This window comes from Perognathus longimembris, chromosome 23 (genome assembly GCF_023159225.1).
Source record: "Perognathus longimembris pacificus isolate PPM17 chromosome 23, ASM2315922v1, whole genome shotgun sequence".
Lineage (NCBI taxonomy): Eukaryota > Metazoa > Chordata > Mammalia > Rodentia > Heteromyidae > Perognathus > Perognathus longimembris.
The window spans coordinates 36,585,303-36,604,518 of NC_063183.1; the positions used below are offsets into that span (position 1 = coordinate 36,585,303).

Genomic DNA, 19,216 nt, shown 5'->3' on the forward strand with positions numbered 1-19,216 from the left:
TCCCCTCTTCCATTAGTGTTTTGTTGGATAGCTAGAATAAGTAAAAAACAGATTGTGCCTTTTGGCAAAGGGTAAATGAATGGTTTGTGGGAGATATAGAACAAAAGTTTTAATGGAGTTAGGACATTATTCAGGATAGTTACTAAAATGTTATCTATAGAAATGAACATAGAGTTTGTTGAACAAATTTTAGATTCTTACTTCTACTGTTAAATACATATAAAAGCTTATTAGATAATTTCTCCATGAGAAAAGGTCACTCAGATTTGGGTTTTAGTGAAGTAATTCACAGTGTTCTACTGGTCAATTAATAAATGCTAATTATCCTGAATTACATTGAATCTGTACTCATAACTGGAGACAGGAAAGAACTGCAGATATAAACTAAATTTCCTGTTGTTCACCCTATCTCTCAGGTCTTTGTGTTGTTGGTCTGAAGTGCTTAAGTCAGGGCTTCTGGGCATCTTTAGAACCCTTGGGCCCTATAGAATAGCTCATAAGCCTTTTCATGGCACTTTTAATTTCTTTATTCCGCAGTGTATAAATGGCTGGGTTTAGGAGCGGTGTACCAACAGAATAAAACACAGCAAGAAATTTGTCCAGCCAGGTGATGCTGAGAGGCCACACATAGATGAAGATGCATGGGCCAAAGAAGAGCAGCACCACCATGATGTGGGCTGAGCAGGTGGACAGAGCCTTTGAGGCTCCACTTGTGGAACTCTGGCGAACAGTAAGAAGAATGTGTGTGTAGGAGATCAGCAACAGAACAAAGCAGGTCACACCCACAACTCCACAGTCAGCATTCATTAACAGGTCCAGATTACTGGAATCCATGCATGCCAGCTTGATTACCAGTGGCATGTCACAGAAAAAGCTGTCTATTTCCCGGGGCCCACAGAAAGGCAGCTGTACTACCACTACCAGGTGACTCATGGCATGTATGAAGCCAATGGTCCAGGCAGTCAGCACCAGCTCAGCGCACTTCTGCAGGCTCATAATGGAGGAGTAGTGGAGTGGTCTGCAGATGGCCACGTAGCGGTCATAGGCCATGGCCACCAGGAGCACCATCTCACTAGCAGCAATAAAGTGTGCAAAGAAGATCTGGCATATGCAACCTCCAAAGGAAATGGTCTTGTCCTCCTCGAGAAAGTCTGCAATCATCTTAGGAGTAGTGACTGAGGAAAGCCACATATCCACAAAGGACAGGTTGGCCAACAAGAAGTACATGGGGGAATGGAGGTGAGAGTCAGTGATGATTAAGATCATGATGACAGTGTTTCCTGACCCAATGATCAGATAAAGTATCAAAAATATCATGAAGAGTAAGACCTGGATGTTCTGTGAATTGCCAAGTCCGAGAAGCACAAATTCTGACACCACAGACTGATTTCTTCTATCCATTGTATTTGTGTCCCCTGAAATAACCTAGAAGGAAGAATAGGTTATCAACCAGTGGGATGATAAGAAGAATTTATCTTGTAGAATTTTATATTAACATTAAAAGTTAACATAGATGTCTGAAATTGAATAGCATAAATGCAAGGAGAAATTTTAGCCAAATCTAAGTGGCACTCTGCTCCAAAGTGAAAGTTGACAGACCATAATAATTTTTCAAGAAGCAGAGTGTAAGAAGGAATTTCATGCAAGTGACTTACTAGGATGGTGCTCTCTCCACGGGGTGGTGATGGGACAGAAGCCTACAGAACAACTGTGGCTTCACCTGAGTGCTATCTGTGCCCTAGTCCAGTCAGAAGGCTGAATACAGCGCCAAGAATCTTCATGCTCCATAGTCAAAATTAGCTTGGGAAGGTGCTGGTGGATTGACATTGAACTTCAATACTAACAGTGTGATACAATCCTACCTTTACTGGCACCAAATATAATGATTCCTTTGGGCTTAGGAAGACATTACAATCCTGTTAAGGCATTACAAAATTATGATTTTTTTAGGTGTAAAATAAATGTTGAGACAATCTTTATGAGAGAAAAAAAACTGTACAGAAGGTGATGCAATAAATACCTTGGCATGATGATGCAAAATCAGGCACATAATTAGACACTAATTAAAACGTAAAATATAATAGTATTTATTACATAAAATTTTAACTACCAAAATATGTTGATGCAGAGTAATTTCTTCTTAAAACAAATATTTTCAGGATAAAATTTTCAAAAACCAATTCTTGCTGGGTGCTGCTGGCTCATGCCTGCAATCCTAGAATCTCAGGAGGCTGAGATCTAAGGACCATAGTTCAGACTCAGCTCAGACTAGAAAGACCCTGTGACTCTTATCTCTGAAAAACCACCAAAAAGCCAGAAGTGGAGCTTTGGCTCAAGTGGTAGAGTGCCAGCCTTGAGCAAAAGTGTGCAGGGACAGTGCCTAGATCCCAAGTTCAAGGTTCAGGACCTGCACAACACAACACAACAAAACAAGAAACAATTCTCTACTTGCTAGAATAAGTTAGCCAGGTGATAGTCGCAAATGTGGAATTTCAGCTGTGACGGGGAGAGGAATTTGCTGGGAAGTGATTGTGCACATGTTTTTGGGCAGGGGTTTGAGTTTGCTCACTACACTGGTGCTCTCCCTCTTGATTCCCCTGGCATTTGTTATATATTTAGAATAAGGTCTTGCCTTATGCCAAGGCTAGCCTGGACTAGAACCCTCCTTTTCATACTTCCTGCCTTGCTGGGCTGCTATGCGTGCATTTCTGCACCCATATTTTTACTGGTTGAGATGAGGGGTGTCTTACAAACGTTCTGCCCAGGCTGGTTTCAAACTGTGACCCTCCCAATCTGTGAAGAGCTAGGGTTACAGGAGTGAGCCACTGGCACCTGGCTCTTCTTCATTGTTTTAAAATATTGGATCTTGAAACAATGTTTTTCCCCAAAGTTAATGGCAACAATTGCAGTGTTTATTGGAACTTTTTCCTGTAGGCAAACTATACACTATCACCCTCCTTCTCCCTATCGCTTCCTTATGTTTTCTTTACGTGTCCGTGTGCCTGCTCAGTGACACGATGGCGTGTGTGCCCATGTGGAGGGGGCCTGGCTGGGCTGCCTGCTCTCCAGAGTGTAACCAGTGGCTCACCCACAATTTCCTTGCCCAGGAGGGTGATTCGTGTGCACAGGACCAAGAGGCACTAATGAATTCTATTAAAGCACCGTTAGCATTCTACCTTGAACATGAGGGTAATTCTTACAGAAAGGGCTAGATTAGGTTTGATGGGTGAATCTGAAAATTAGGGTAAGAAAACAAAATGAATTACTCTTTAGGAATACTGAAATATAACAAAGTATTCCTTCCTTCCAGATGTAATATCTTTTCATAAACCTTGGTTTTCTCCAGAAGTATGAATCTTGGTCATTTTACCTTCGCCAATTTACCTATAGCAGGCCTCAGACAGTGTACCAGAGGGATGCGCAGTGTGGTCCAGTGGGTTGGGATGACTTCCTTTTTCTCAGGTTGCAAGTTTTAGTTGTCTGTTTGCAGTAGCCAAGTTTGATGTATTTTCTCATTGGAAATGTAACTTTGTTTGCCTGTATCTCCATGCCAAAAATGATCTTCCATACTAAGCATTCTGATGTAATGAGCCTTTATCATGAATAAGGGCAACTGAATTCTGTTCTTAGCAATTCACAGGCAAAGTAGTTCAATCTTCTTTTTTTATTTTCAAATTTTTATTATCAGGGGCTGGGGATGTGGCCTAGTGGCAAGAGTGCTTGCCTCGTATACGTGAGGCCCTGGGTTCGATTCCCCAGCACCACATATACAGAAAATGGCCAGGAGTGGCGCTGTGGCTCAAGTGGCAGAGTGCTAGCCTTGAGCAAAAAGAAGCCAGGGACAGTGCTCAGGCCCTGATTCCAAGCCCCAGGACTGCCCCCCCCCCCAAAAAAAAAGTGTGAGTCCCGAATGCTCAAGCATTTTTAAAAAAGATTCTCAAATTTTTATTATCTAACTGATGTACAGAGAGGTTACAGTTTCATACGTTAGGCATTGGATACATTTCTTTTACTGTTTGTTACCTCATCCCTCCTTCCCCTCTAGTTCAATCTTCTGACACGTATCTTGGAGCATGTCTGAGGCTATGTGTTTTTGTAGGGTATGCACTGTTTTGAAGATAAATTCCAATAGTAATAGAAAGCAAGAGAAAAATATCAGAAGACAAAGAACTGTATTGGGTCTAAGCACCCTGCAAATTATTTAACAAGGTAGAACTATCTTAGAGCAGCAGAGAACAGAGCTGACTTACTAAACAGGATGGTTTCTCTTACAGCAGATAGTCTCTTCATCTTCTTTTCTGATGTGCAATGCTGGCACCCATGGTAGCATTTGAAGTCATTTCCTCATCCTGGCATGCATTCAACACCGGAAGAAGTCTCTTGGGTCAAATCTACCTATTCTGTGTCCCAACCCAAACCAGAATCAAGGAAATAATTGTGTTGGACATCTCTTGGGGATTTCTCCATTGAGAATGGTATGGAGTGTTGCATACTTGTGAAATGAGAACAAGGAGGGGAGAACCTCTTCGTGTAAGTCGGCTCAGTAGTAAAAATGAGTGGACTTAGAAAAGTATTCATTTGACTAAACAGTACTAAGATTTTTTTTCTGGTTTTGTTTGGTAATTCTATGAATCAGATTATGTTAGGGCCTCATACAGCATGACTGACCTATGTTTACTAAATAAAATAGAGCAGTACAGCATGAGTGACCCATGTTGTGTGAGGCCCAAACAGCAATACACTGTGGCTGCCGTAACTGTGGTCCAACGACTGGCGTATTTAGTATGTTCTGAGATGGCATGAGATAGCGACAGGTAAGGAATAGCTAGCTATCTTAGGATTCCAAAAGACATGTTGATATGAGCATGAACATGTCCTCCACCTCTCAGACTTAAAGGCAATTTTGTTATAGTATAACTGGCCTAAAGTAAGTGGCTTTTGTTTAAAATGTACAATTTGGTAAGTGTTGACACTTGCATGCCTTGTGGCAACATCATCACAATCCAGATAGGAAACATCCTAGCCCAAGTGCTCCAAGCTTTGACGACCTTCCTTTCTCACCTTCTGCAGGCCTCTCTTCAGAACCACTGATCTGTTACTAATTTTGCGTGTTGTAGAGTTTTGTATAATGAAACTCATCTAGGACATATTATTTAAAAATGGACCTCTTTCACTTACTACAATTACTTTGTTAACTTACCGTATTGCCATTTATTTTTATCATTAGCATGTTCCTTACAGTGTGCAGGAGTATTCAACTGTACTCATGCTAAAATTTTGTCTGCACATCCTTGCTAGCATTTGTTATGTTTCTGGCTACAATGAGATGAAATCTTATTGTCATTTTGATTTGCATTTTCTTTCTTATCAAGGATGTTGAGCTTTTTTCTCCATGTGTTTTTTGACCTTTTGTACTTCTTTAAAAAATGTTCAGTTCAGCTGGGCACTCAGTGGCTCATGCCTGTAATCCTAACTACTCAGGAGGCTGAGATCTGAGGATTGCAGTTTGAAGCCAGACTAGGCAGTAAAGTCAGTGAGGCTCTTATCTCCAATGAACCACCAGAAAACCACACGTGAGCTGTGGCTCAAGTGATAGAGTGCTAGCCTTGAGCTGAAGAGCTCAGGGGCAGTACCCAGGCCCTGAGTCCAACCCCTGCAAATGTATCAAAAAAAGTTCAGTTCATTAGTCTATTTATTAATTGAGTTGTTTATTTGGGGGGGAGTTAATATTTTGAATCCATAGATGTTCTGCTTATTAGACACTCATCAGATGTATACCTGACCAAAGGTTTTTCTTCTGCTCTGTAGGCAATCTCTTCAATCCAATGACTACTTCCTCCTGTGAACAGGCTCTGTAGTTTGATGTCATCTCATTTGTCAATCCTTGCTCTTATTTGCTGAACTATTGGAGTTCTATTCCAGAAGGTACTGCCTATGGCAATATGTCCCAGTGTTTTCACTATTCTTTTGGTATTATTTCTTGTTGTAGTTTCACAGTTTGGGGTCTTACATTAAGATCCACTTTTAGTTGATACTCATTCAGAGTGAGAGATGGGGACCTAGCTTCAATTCTGTGCATTTGGATATACACTTTTCCTAGCACCATTTGTACATTTTGGAATGATTGTTGAAAAATCAGATGCTTCAGCTTTGTGGATTTATTACTGTGTCTTATTCTGTTACATTTATCCTTATTGTTTGTTTTTGTGCTATTTCTGTGGTGTTTTTGTTAGTATGGCAAGGTACCCCAATTTGAAATCTGGTATTGGTTTTGCTTTAAAATTGTTTTGGCTACTTGTGGTCTTTTGTTCTTCCACATGAAATTTAAGATTAACTTTTTCCATTTCGGTGAGGAATAACATCTGAATTTTGAGTAGTAGTGCATTGAACTAGTAAATTTCTTTCAGCTACTTTCATGATATTCTGACAATCCATGAGCATAGTGGTCTTTCTTTCTATTGGTGTCATGGATTTTCATGCTCAGGGTTTTATAGTTTTCATTGTAGCGAAAAGTTTTGTTACATTAAGAAAAGTGGCTAAGCCAGGGGACAGTGGCTCACACCTGTAATCCTAGCTACTTAGGAGGCTGAGATCTGAGGACCGTGGCTCAAACCAGCCCAAGCAAGAATGTCCATGAGACTCTTAACTCTTATCAGCCACCAGAAAACTGGAAGTAGAGCTGTGGTTCCAAGTGGTAGAGTGCTAGCCTTGAGCTGAAGAGCTTAAAGATAGCACCAAGGCCCTGCATTCAAGCCCCATGATGGATGGGGGGAAAAAACTGTCTGAGTTAATTTGTGGGTATTTGTTAATTTTTGACACTATTTTGAATGGAATCTTTTTCCTGATTTCCATCTCAGCCTGCTCACTGTAGTTATGCAGAAAAGCTACCAAGTTTCATGTGTAGATTTTGTGCTCTGCTATGTAGTTAGGTGTTTATGATATCTATCTTTGGAGTGAAATCTTAAAGGTCCTATAAGATTATATAGCTAGTAATTAGAAACAATTCGACTTCCCAGGCATCGATGGCTCACGCCTGTAATGCTAGCTACTCAAGAGGCTGAGATCTGAGGATCGTGGTTCAAAGCCAGCCCAGGCAGGAACTTCTGTGAGACTCTTATCTCCAATAAACCACCAGAAAACTGGAAGTGGTACTGTGGCTTACAGTTGTGGAACACTAGCCTTGAGTAAAAAGAGCTCAGAGACAGTGTCCAGGTCCATTGTTCAATCCCCACAGCCAAAAAAAAAAAAAAAAAAAAAAAAAGAGGACGATTCAATTTATGTCTTCTCTCTTTGGATTCTTTTTTTTTGTTTTTTGAAGAGTTTTGTTTTTTATTGTACTGTTTGTGGTTCTTTTTTTTCCCCTCAAATTTTTATTATCAAACTGATGTACAGAGAGGTCTCTTTGGTTTCTTTCTCTTGAATTATTGCTCTGGATAGAAATTCCAGTCTTAAGTAAGGATAGAACAATCATCAGACACCCTGGTCTCATTCCTGATTTTCAGGAAATAATTTTAATCTTTTCTTTTCTCTTTTTCTTTTCTGCTTTTCCTTTTTCTTTTTTTTCTTTTTCTTTTTCTTTTGCCAGTCCTGGAGCTTGAACTCAGAGCCTGAGCCCTGTCCCTGACTTCCTTTTGCTCAAGGCTAGCACTCTGCCACTGGAGCCATGGCATCACTTCTAGCTTTTTCTGTGTATGTGGTACTGAGGAATCAAACCCAGGGCTTCATGCATGCTAGGCAAGCCCTTTACCACTAGGCCGTAATCACAGCCCTAATTTTTTCTGTTTAGTATGATTTTGGGTCTAGGTTTGTCACAGATAGCCTTTATTATATTGAGTCACATTCTTATATACTTTGGAGAAAGTCTATGGGCTGATGCAAAGAATGTATATTGTGTAGCTTATGGATGAAGCACTAGATATCTGTAGATCATTTATTCTATATTGGCATTTAACCATTTAATGCTGAGGTTTCTTTTCTTATATTTTTTCCATTATGACCTTATCTATTAGTGAGAATGGAATATTAAAGTTTCTGACTACCATAGTCAAGGTCTACCTATGTTTTTACATTCCATAGTGTTGTTTTAACAATTTGTATACACATATATGGTACAAAATTTTGACAATTACTATAGCCTCTTAATGATTGTTTATTAATATGAAACAAACCTTATTACTGGAAATGACCTTATTTGTCTTGCCCCATTTATTACTCTTGCCAGATGAAAACATTTTTTTTTATCATTTATTTACTACTTACATTATTTAAGTATGCATGCTTAAATATTTATAAAGTTATATGTAAATAGAAATCTCTATATATGTATCTTTCAAAAATTATCGATTGGAGAGATTCATTGGCAGTTAACTATTGTCTCTTAGTTATATCTGATAGGCAATTCCAGGGTAATGTCTAGAGATCTCTTTATTCTTAGAGTTCATTAATGCTCCATTATGTATAATTTCTGCAAATATTCTGTTCATTATGTAGATGTTTTCCTGTTTATTGCTATTAGAAACCAAGGCTTGTGTCTGGTTATGTTTTAGTTTTACTAGTGTATCTTCAGGATAGAAACAAGCTGACTATGGTTGGGGATATGGCTTAGCAGTAGAGTGCTCGTCTAGCATGCATGAAGCCCTGGGTTCCATTCCTCAGCACCACATAAACAGAAAAGGCCGGAAATGGAGCTGTGGCTCAAGTGGCAGAATGCTAGCCTTGAGCATAAAGAAGCCAGGGACAGTGCTCACTGAGTCCAAGCCCCAGGACAGACAAAAAGAATGAAAGAAAGAAAGAAAGAATGAAAGAAAGAAAGAAAGAAAGAGGGAAAGAAAGAAGGAAAGAAGTTGACTAGACAAAGAATTAGTAATACTTTCCTTTCCTAGCTCGTCCTGAAAGTACCATGTCTCGTTCTTACCAACGATGCAAAACGTGCTTCTTTTTCTAAAGAATTGTCAATATCATGCAATATCACATATTGAGATAAGATATTTGGCATCTTAGAGACCTATTTTTCCTCATTTTTTCTTTTACTTAGGCTTTAGGGAAATTCTTTATATTAGAACTATTATTCTTTGTGATGTGAGTTGTAAATAATTTCTTTGTTTACTTTTCTTACTTTTTGAGATAGTCATTCATTCATTAAAATTTATTTTATGTAGCTAACCCTATCAACTTCTATGACACTTACAGATTATATTAACTCATGTTTTCTTTTGACATTGGTATGTCTTGAGTTAATTTAGAAGTTGTCCTGATAGTTGATGTGGTAAATTACCCAATGTATCTTTTCTTATCTTCTTGACATCTTGTTGTTCCACCATGACATTAATAGTTAATTTTTTTCCACTGATATGTCATTATGACATACTAATTTTCTCATGTGCTTTAATGTCATATATTTTAATTGGTTTTTTTCCGAGATGACATTTCTCAGATGACTTTGTTGTATTCTAACTTCCCATAGCTATTCACTCAAGCTATATATTTCAACAAACTAATTCCTTTTTTCCTTCATGAGTGTAATCTCAATGTTATTCTGATTCAGTATTCTCACTGGAAAGCGTAGAGTCAAAATTACTTGTCAAGTTTTTCCAACTTATATTCACAGTATGTCTGTGCTGATTATGTGAGTGCCTAGTGAGACTGTCAGAGTATTAGTACAAGAGCACTCACCTAAATACATATGTCTCCATAAGTAACACGCCTGCCTCAAATGACGGTCTGCTCAGACTGAACTATGTCCTATCTCTCAAGTATATAGGGGAAAATGCTGGGAACATCCTTCTTAATCATTTACGTAATAATAATAATATACACTCAGTAGAGTTAATGAGTACTAAATATGTCACAAATTGTGTTATCATATATGTATTTATTGTCTCATCACCCCTGTAGTAGTCATGTACAGTAAAGTATTACCTTCTTTTAAAAACATGGAAAGCAACCCAAGAGATAAGTAATATATGATGCTTACCAAGTGCTAAATAGTTCAGCATTTTGTATTTAAAGATTTAATCATGGAAAACAACATATTGAGATCCAAGTGATACCCACTGTGTGAATGTATTGAAAGGCTAGAACCCTCTATATTCTTTTTTACTATTGCTTCTGAGTAGTTTTCATATACTACAATGTCATGTCTATGAGGAAAGCTTTATGATGCTTGAATCAGTCTTCCTATCTTCCCTGATAATGTGCTTATCCATTATAGGCTGGTATAGAGATAGGAAGTGAACTATATCCTATTATTAAGGGAGGAGCCTCTTTTTAAAATCTTTTATTTTATTTTTTCCCCATTTCTTTACTGTTAAAGTGATGTGCAGAAGGGTTACAGTTACATATGTAAGGCAGTAATTGATCTATAAATTCTACCACTAAGCATATTTTTAGGCATGTAGAGGTTCCTTTTTTGATGCTTTTAGGGAAAATGAGCTGAATAAAAAAATTTAGAAACTAGACAGGCCAATTTCTAGGATTTAGAACATCTCAGGTATATATAGTCATAAACATGTTATTGTTCTGAAATTAGTTAGATATTCTTAATGCATGATATTAACTTTACAACTACATAAAAATATAACACACATGATACTGAAGGAAGTGTATATGAAACTTTGTTGACAACTACGAAGGAAGGTGAGAATTAAGATTATAATATTCATAAGCTTTACTTAACAATTTTCCAGCTTTACATTATGCCATTATCTCTAATCAATCTCACAGTCACTCAAGATCTAAGACCTTACTATGGAGTTCACATTCTGTTTTCTCAGTCGTCTCAGCGCAGTCTTCATGTCTTTGTTCCTCAGCGTGTATACAATTGGGTTCAAGAGTGGAGTGACCACAGAATAGAAAACAGCGAGGAATTTATCCAAGGACTCCACGGCAAATGGCCAGGCATAAATGAGGATGCATGGTCCAAAAAACAAAAGAACCACTGTGATGTGAGCAGTCAGAGTGGTAAGGGCCTTGGATGATCTATCAGAAGGGCAGCGCTGGAGCTGGACAGTCAGTACAATGATCGTGTAGGAAACAATTAAGAGAACAAAAGAACACACAGTGAGCACACCACTGTTAGCAATGACCATGATGTTTAACTGGTAGGTGTCGGTACACGCAAGCTTGATTACCTTTGGAAGGTCACAGTAAAAGCTGTCAATCTCATTGGGACCACAGAAAGGTAAGTTCACTGCAAATGCCAGCTGGCTCACAGAGTGGAGGAGGCCAGTTCCCCATGCTGCAGCCACAATGCCCACACACACATTGCCACACATAATCATCCTGTAGCGTAGGGGCTTACAAATTGCCACATACCTGTCAAAGGCCATGGCTATGAGGATCACCATTTCACTCCCACCAAAAAAGTGAAGGAGAAATATCTGTGCAAAGCATCCCTTGACAGAGATGACTTTGTGCTTGCTGAAAAAGTCACCAATCATCTTGGGAGCTGTGACTGAGGACAGAGACAGATCAATGAGGGACAGGTTGGCCAGCAGAAAGTACATGGGGGAGTGAAGGTAGGAGTCAGAAGTCACAGTTATGACAATAAGAAGGTTTCCCAAAACAATTCCTATGTAGAAAACCAAAAAGAACAGAAATAGGAAAATCTGAAGTTCCCGAGACTTGGATAGTCCAAGAAAAATAAACTCTGTAACCACAGAGTTATTTGTTTCATGTATTGATTCATTCCAGGAGTTTGTGTCTTCAGTTATCTTGGAGAAGACAATGAAAAAGAAGCCATGATGATTATATTCAATTATCTTCTGTTACATGATGCCACTTTCTGTTTTTCGTTGTGTACACGTTCACAATTCAAGAGTCTAAGTTCATAGTTTTACCCCTGCCCTTCTTCTTGGATTGTGCATTGTAGTTCAATTACCCAGGTCTTCCCAGTGTCCCCACACATGCTACACATAGTCTTAACAGTAATTCTATTGTTTATGCTACTTTTCTGTCAGGTATGTCCATATTGCTATTTTCTATTTCCATTCTTTTCAGTTAATAATCTGGAGAAACTGTCTTATATCTTTGATGATATTGAAGCTCTCAAGAGAAAATGTTTCACTTACCAAGTGAAACATGCAAATATAAATGGCAAGAAGGTAAAATATCAGAAATATAACATTTAAAAAAGTGAGAGAGGCCAGGTGACAGTAGGCTTTGATTGAGGATTGCAGCTTGAAGCTTGCCTGGACAGAAAAGTATGTGAGACTCTTATCTTCAATAAACTGCTCAGAAAAAGACAGTAAAGGACACTGTGCCTCAAGTGATGGAGCACTAGCCTTGAGGACAACGAGACTCAGAGACAGTGCCCAGGCCTTGAGGTTAAGCCTCAGCATTGACAAAAGAAAAAAGTGAGAGAGGGTAAGAGAATGAGTGATTCAGAGGTGGAGCAAGGGAAATGTAGTAAACTTAGCATGAGAAAAGGTGTGATAGAGTTTAATAGAGATAAAATTGGAAAAGGATTCTGAAATTCTTATTAAGGGAATTGAGTTTATTATAAAATGGAGAACTACTGGACAATTATAAACAGTAGTTTAATAAATCAACCAGGCACTTGGAAGAAGAGATTGGAAGTATAGTTGTGCAAATGTGTTTCTGTGAGGCAAAGTAATTATTTCTTTAGGAAGATGGGCAGTCAAGTAAAGTGGAAAAGGAAGGGTACAATGAATGCAAAGGATGGCCATGAGAATAGCTGACCCTTAGGTGGCACAGCTAATACTCAAGTAAAATGTCAGAGAAAGGTGGAAGTAGGTATGTCACACAGGAAATATGAAGGCTTAGAAATCTAAGATTGTCAAATTTCTTGGAGGGAATCTATCACTATTTAGACATTTAGTCATATTTTCCACTACTCTTAAAAAATCACACTTCTCTCTCTTTCTTCATTATTTTGAATTTCCCAGCTCTAGCCAAGTATGTTGTTCTCAAGATCTTACAAAATTACTAATTCTAATTTTTTCAAGTATAAAGAAAAGAATCTCTGCTAAATAATTATCAAATAATCAAATGCTTAAATTAATTCAAGAGAACCCATTTTAGTTCCCTTCTGCTTAATATAGTAATAAATACAATCAATAGTAATCATTAATAACACAGAAGGCAGGATTTAGATTATACAATAATTTCTGATGTGACAACCTGATTGTTTCTTTAGACTCAAAATATGCAAACTAGAATTGAACTTAGCATTTGCAAGTGTAAAAATCATTTAGTTTCACTGAGAGATAAGGACAAACTTGAAGTTGTATCTTCATGGGAAATATGTGAGTGTGACAGCTGGTCCACGGATTTTTATCTTAGCACCAAGAGTTTCTATCATAGTAGCAAGTAAGAATTCAGAAATGTTATTCATCAGCTAAAAGAAGTGTCTTACTTCTGAGTATATGCTGCTCAGAGAAGAGTGATAACATCGGATCCTCTGATACAGAAGTCTGTCACCACCACAGGCCCATTTGTGATTCTCTCAATGCTCTGAAAGCCTAATTTTGATTTTTCAAACATGATTCAAGAAATCCTACAGGGCCTCATATCTAAAATATACTTAGAGCTCAAAAAATGAACCCTCCCAAAAGAAACCCTTAAAGAAATAACAATCCAATTAATAAATGGGCTAAAGACTTAAAGAGAGACTTTTCAGAAGAAGTAAGAACGCCCCATAGACATATGCAGAGATGCTTCACATCCATGGCCATAAAATAAATGCAAATCAAAACAGCACTGAGATTCAACCTTACTCCAGTTAGAATGAGATGAGAGCTTCCCTATGACCCAACAATCCCACTCCTGGGATTTTACCCAATGGATCATAGACAAGGGCACCCTAAAGCTATCAGCACAACCAAGTTCATTGAAGCACTGTTTACCATAGTCATGATAAGGAATCAACTCAATGAATGAATGGATCAAGAAAATGTGGTGTATATACAATGGAAGTCTATGCATCCATCAGGAAGAATGACATTGCCCCATTCATAAAGAAATGTAAATACTTAGAAAAAAATCACATTAAGCAAAGTGAGCCAGACCCCTAAACCATAGGATGCATGGTTTCCATCATTTGTAGTAGCTAGAATGTGACTATAAATCTACAGGTAAACATATTGGATGGTAAAGAAAAAAAAACCATACATTTGGACATGATAAATTATACAAGATTCTAGACATTTACACAGTGAGATCAAAGGAGATATTCTTAGAAGAGGATCACAAAGGCTCACTAGCTATGTGCATATGATCATATCAAATGATGTTTATGAAAATAAACTCCAAGAAATGGAAACAAGGTCTTTCTTGTTTTTGCTTTGTTTTTGTTTTCTCTTTTGTCACCATTTTTACTTTCTGTACATTTTGTCTTATATATAAGTTGATCTGTTTTGGTGAGGGTGAGGGGAACACAGAAATGGTGGGGAAAATGGTTAACAAATGCAGCAGTGATCCTCACTGGACACTATGTTGAAAATGAACTCTAAAACCTGAAGGGGGGTCAGGAGGGAAAAACTGGGAGAAAATGAGGCAGGGGATGACACTGTTCAAAAGGAAATGTACTAATTACCTGACTTATGTAACTGCAACCCCTCTGTACAACACCTTTACAATAACAATAAAAGAAGCCAGAGAAAATTGATTCTAATGCTCAGCTTATGCTTACTGAGGGAGTTCTCTAGACTTTCACCTGTGTTGTATTCATAATAACCATGAAGATCCAGACACCAATTGAAAAGAAAATCCTTCCCCATAATTTCATTAAACATTGAATTTAACCTTTTGAATATTACATTTTTCTTAACCATTTTCTACCTTTATGGACTTAACATTTGTTGCCACTATGACACTAATAACAAGGGTCATCCTTAAGATTATTCATATTAGTTCTTCTAAATATTGAAGTCAACCCTACAGAGTCTTCCCATTTTTTCTGAAGATAAAAACATAGGTGAATTCTTTCAAACAGATATCCACTGATAAAGGCATCTCACTGTCAGTTAGGTTCTGATTATACTGTGTATTTCACTTTCATCATTCCACTTACCTGTTTCATAACTAGGAGAGACTACAGCAACTTGAGAGAATGAAAGTGAGAGTGAAGACTATAGATTTCCTTTCAGTTTTTACATGCAAAGAACTAAAATTTCCAAGACATGCCATCTATGTGTATCATCTTTTTTAGTAAGCTGCTTGGTCAATTAAGAGATTTTCAGGAAAGTGAGCAGAAGCAGGTGAAAAGAGCTGGAATAACTATCTAGAGTGGTGCACTCACAGCAAGCTTTATAGTCTCACAGCTTTTCCCTTGGCTATTAGGAAAAACACAAATCTCTTTAAGGATGTCGCCACACAGTAGATAATAAGACTTCAGTCTTATAACAGTAGAATAATTTAGAACATGTGAACAATATGTGGAGAAAATAAAGGAAATAGTAATTGACTAGTAGAAAGTCTCACTTCTTATCACTTAATCCTCTTATTTTGTAGTTTTAATTATAGTACAGGAGTTAAAATGAGCAGAGACACACAATGAATATTTACAATTATTATCATCATCTTATTTTTGAATAAATATATGTATTTGTAATATGGTAGTTTTTTGTGATATTTACATACATGCACACAATGTACTTTGAGCAAAAATGATTCTTGATTCTGTCTAAAAATTCATTCAGGAGTTATGTCAAATTATGTTTCTTGACTACCAGGCTTTCTAAGTGTTTGGTTTTTTGGTGCAGGTCCTGGCCTTGAATTCAGGGCCTGAATGCTATCCTTGGTCTTTTTTTTTTTTTTTTTTTGTCACGGGGCTTGAACTCAGGGCCTGGGCGCTGCTGTCCCTGAGCTCTTCAGCTCAAGGCTAATGCTCTACCACTTGAGCCACAGCACCCTTCAGTTTTCTGGTGGTTAATTGGAGGTAAGAGTCTCACAGACTTTCCTGCCCAGGTTGGCTTTGAACCAGGCTCCTGAGTAGCTAAGATCACAGGTATGAGCCAAAGGTTCCTGGCTCAAGCTTTCTAGGTTTTTTTTTTTTAATATTTTTTTTTTGGCCAGTCCTGGGCCTTGGACTCAGGGCCTGAGCACTGTCCCTGGCTTCTTTTTGCTCAAGGCTAGCACTCTGCCACTTGAGCCACAGCGCCGCTTCTGGCCGTTTTCTGTATATGTGGTGCTGGGGAATCGAGCCTAGGGCCTCCTGTATCCGAGGCAGGCACTCTTGCCACTAGGCTATATCCCCAGCACAAGCTTTCTAGGTTTTAACTGCAGGATGCCAATTACATTCTTTGTCCTAAGCACTCTACCTTAAAACACATTGGATAAACTTTTGAAACCTTGGTGACATTCTTCTCCTGGAAAGCCTGAATCCCAATGTAATTTTGGAATTGTAGAAGCCTTCTCCTGTGAATCAAGAAATTCTTTGAGGAAGACTGAAATAGCAACAGAACTGTGCTATTAAAAAAGTAGATTATATACAAGTTTTGTGTAAATCATGTGAATTAGTGATCTATTTATTAACTTACATTGTAAAAATACATTGATAACCAGAGTGAAAACAATACTTAAGAATTGTAGAAATACTTAAGTGTTGACTTGATAAGTCATAATACAAATGCTTTGAATTCAACCATTAGAACTTCATGCTACCATGTAACATAAAGTATATCTCAGACAAGAATTATTTCTTCATTAATTTAAACATCTGTATTTAAATCTGTATTTTATCCATTGGATCCACCTGTTTCCTTAGGAAGCACTTATTATTTTCTAGTGAAGTATAAAGTATAAAGATGCTGATAAAGTTAAGTCATACATATTTTTATATGTTTATGGAGAGATAAAAAACCATAAAAAGCAAGTGAATTCATTGCCAGTAGCTACAATTTAGATACACAGATTAGACAGAAAAGTATAACACTTTATTATTTATGATTAACAAATAGCTGCAGCTTGGAATAGTTTGATTGAAAATCGCCTTGTCTGCCGCTGTCTCAGAGTTCTACATGCGTGCATGTGTGTGTGAAGGTGTGTGAACTGTCCTGCATTTCTAGTGATCATGGCGGTGCTGATGCAACATCTATGGTGATGTCTCCCTAGAACTTGCCACCTGTCTACTCAGCCTTCTTATGGCCAGCTTCATATCTTTATTCCTTAAAGTATAGATAGTAGGATTTAAAACAGGGGTCACAACAAAGTCCACAATAGCAAAAAATGTATCTAGTGACTCTGTAGGGAAAGGCCATACATAGAGAAACATGCATGGAGTGAAGAACATGATGACCACAGTGATGTGAGCTGACAGAGTAACGAATGCTTTGGACAAATCGCTGGAGGAATGTTGCCAGACAGTGACCAGGATAAAGATGTATGATACAACTAAGGAAAAGAAGGTGCCCATTGATATGAAGCCGCTGTTGGCAGTCACCACAAATTCTAGTCGGTATGTGTCCATGCAAGCAAGTTTCATAACTCTAGGAAAGTCACAATAAAAGCTCCCCACATTGTTAGGGCCACAGAAAGGTAAGTTTATGACAAATACAAACTGAGACGCAGCATGAATCATACCAATGGCCCAGGCAGCTGCTACCAACAGCATGCACGTTCTGGAATTCATAATGGTCAAGTAGTGGAGAGGCTTGCAGATCGCTGTGTATCTGTCATAGGCCATAGATATGAGCAGCACCATCTCCACCCCTCCCATGACGTGGATGAAGAACATCTGAGTCATGCAGCTGTGGAAGGAGATAACGGTGTGAGCAGTGAGAAGATCAGAGAGCACCCTAGGGACAGTGGTGGATGCAAGGCCCAGGTCAACCAGGGAAAGGTTGGCCAGCAGCACATACATGGGGGAGTGTAAGTGAGGATCAAAAATTACTGTAAACACAATGAAGAGGTTCCCCAGAACAACTCCCACATAAAATAAAGAGAAGAAGAGGAAAAGGGAAAACCTCATTCCCAGGGATTGTGCAAGCCCCAGCAACACAAACTCAGCCACCACAGAGTCATTCATGTGCTCCATTGAATCAGACAGAATGGAAGATACTGAAAAGACCTGAAAGACAAGAAGACACCATAGGGGGTCACTGATTCAAAATCAACAACCAGACTGGGGTGTAGCTCAGTAGTAGATCTGCCTGCCTTGCATGCACGAGGCCTGGTGCTCTATGTCCAACAGCATAACATATGTAAGCAATAAGTAAATGTAAAAATATTTGCCAACCAATGTTTTATTTAGTTGTTAGGAATTATCTACAATATAGTAGGATGCCAGGGTAGGAAAAATTCAGACACAATGAATAAAACTGCATTCAGAAGTGATCTATTGTATAAAAGGCATTCATTTGCACAAATATCCAAAGTTATAAGGCAATGCAAGAAGTTAGAAAAGAATACATAAAAGCAAGTTATTCAGGAGAAACAAAAGATAAAGGTTTGAAAACATATGAATGAATATGGTGCCCTAGAGACATCGAAGAGTCTTCATAAACACGTAAACAACTTCTCTTCCTCCTCTTCTACTTTCTTCTTCTCCTCTTTCTCCTCTTTCTACTTTTCCTCCTCCCCCTCCTCTTCCTCCTCCTTCTCCTCCTCCTCCTCCTTCTCCTCCTCCAGCTTCTTCTCTTCCCCTTCCTCTCCCCCCTCCTCTTCCTGTTGATGGTTTGAACTCAGGGTCTTGCACTTATCAGGCAGGAGCTCTTCCACTTGATCCATGCCACAGACCTTTATTTGTGTTAGACAGTTTTTCAGAGCATCTCAAAATTTTTGCTGACGTTTTTGATGATGTTCCTCCAATCTATACCTTCACATAGCTGGAACCATAGATGTGAATCACAAGGTCTGGCTTTATGGTTAAGATGGGGTCTTGGCCCAGCCATACTACTCCTAGGCATCTATCCTGAACAACAGGTCTCAGGATATCATAAAGACATCTGCACATCCATGTTTATCACTGCACAATTTATAATAGCCAAAATATGGAAACAACCCAGATGCCCCACTACAGATGAATGGATCCAAAAAAATGTGGTACCTATACACAATGGAATACTACATAGCGATTAGAAATGATAAAATATTGGTATTTGCAGGGAAATGGTCAGAACTTGAACAAATAATGTTGAGTGAGACAAGCCTAGAATACAGAGAACAAAGGGGCATGGCGTCCTTGATATATGACTGTTAGGGTGGGGGGACAGGGCGACAGTAGAGACCAGGTCTGCAAAACAACAAACTTCTTTTC

The 19,216-nt window shown here is 38.4% G+C and overlaps 3 protein-coding genes across 3 annotated transcripts; all 3 read right to left on the reverse strand.

The window, feature by feature from the left end:
- Window positions 1-447: 447 nt before the first annotated feature.
- On the reverse strand, window positions 448-1,401 carry LOC125340459 (olfactory receptor 4K14-like). The gene has a single exon (XM_048332074.1). It carries the CDS (start codon window positions 1,399-1,401, stop codon window positions 448-450), a length of 954 nt encoding a protein of 317 aa, XP_048188031.1.
- A 9,332-nt stretch (window positions 1,402-10,733) lies between these two features.
- LOC125340460 (olfactory receptor 4F4-like) lies at window positions 10,734-15,040 on the reverse strand. The gene is made up of 2 exons (XM_048332076.1): window positions 15,032-15,040; window positions 10,734-11,711 (listed from the first exon to the last, which is right to left on the reverse strand). Exons 1-2 carry the CDS (start codon window positions 15,038-15,040, stop codon window positions 10,734-10,736), a joined length of 987 nt encoding a protein of 328 aa, XP_048188033.1.
- A 2,013-nt stretch (window positions 15,041-17,053) lies between these two features.
- LOC125340736 (olfactory receptor 4F15-like) lies at window positions 17,054-17,995 on the reverse strand. The gene has a single exon (XM_048332537.1). It carries the CDS (start codon window positions 17,993-17,995, stop codon window positions 17,054-17,056), a length of 942 nt encoding a protein of 313 aa, XP_048188494.1.
- Window positions 17,996-19,216: the final 1,221 nt, after the last annotated feature.

Coding starts and splice junctions, on each gene's coding strand:
- LOC125340459 (XM_048332074.1), bottom strand. CDS start 1,401: ATGGATAGAAGAAATCAGTCTGTGGTGTCAGAATTTGTGCTTCTCGGA.
- LOC125340736 (XM_048332537.1), bottom strand. CDS start 17,995: ATGGAGCACATGAATGACTCTGTGGTGGCTGAGTTTGTGTTGCTGGGG.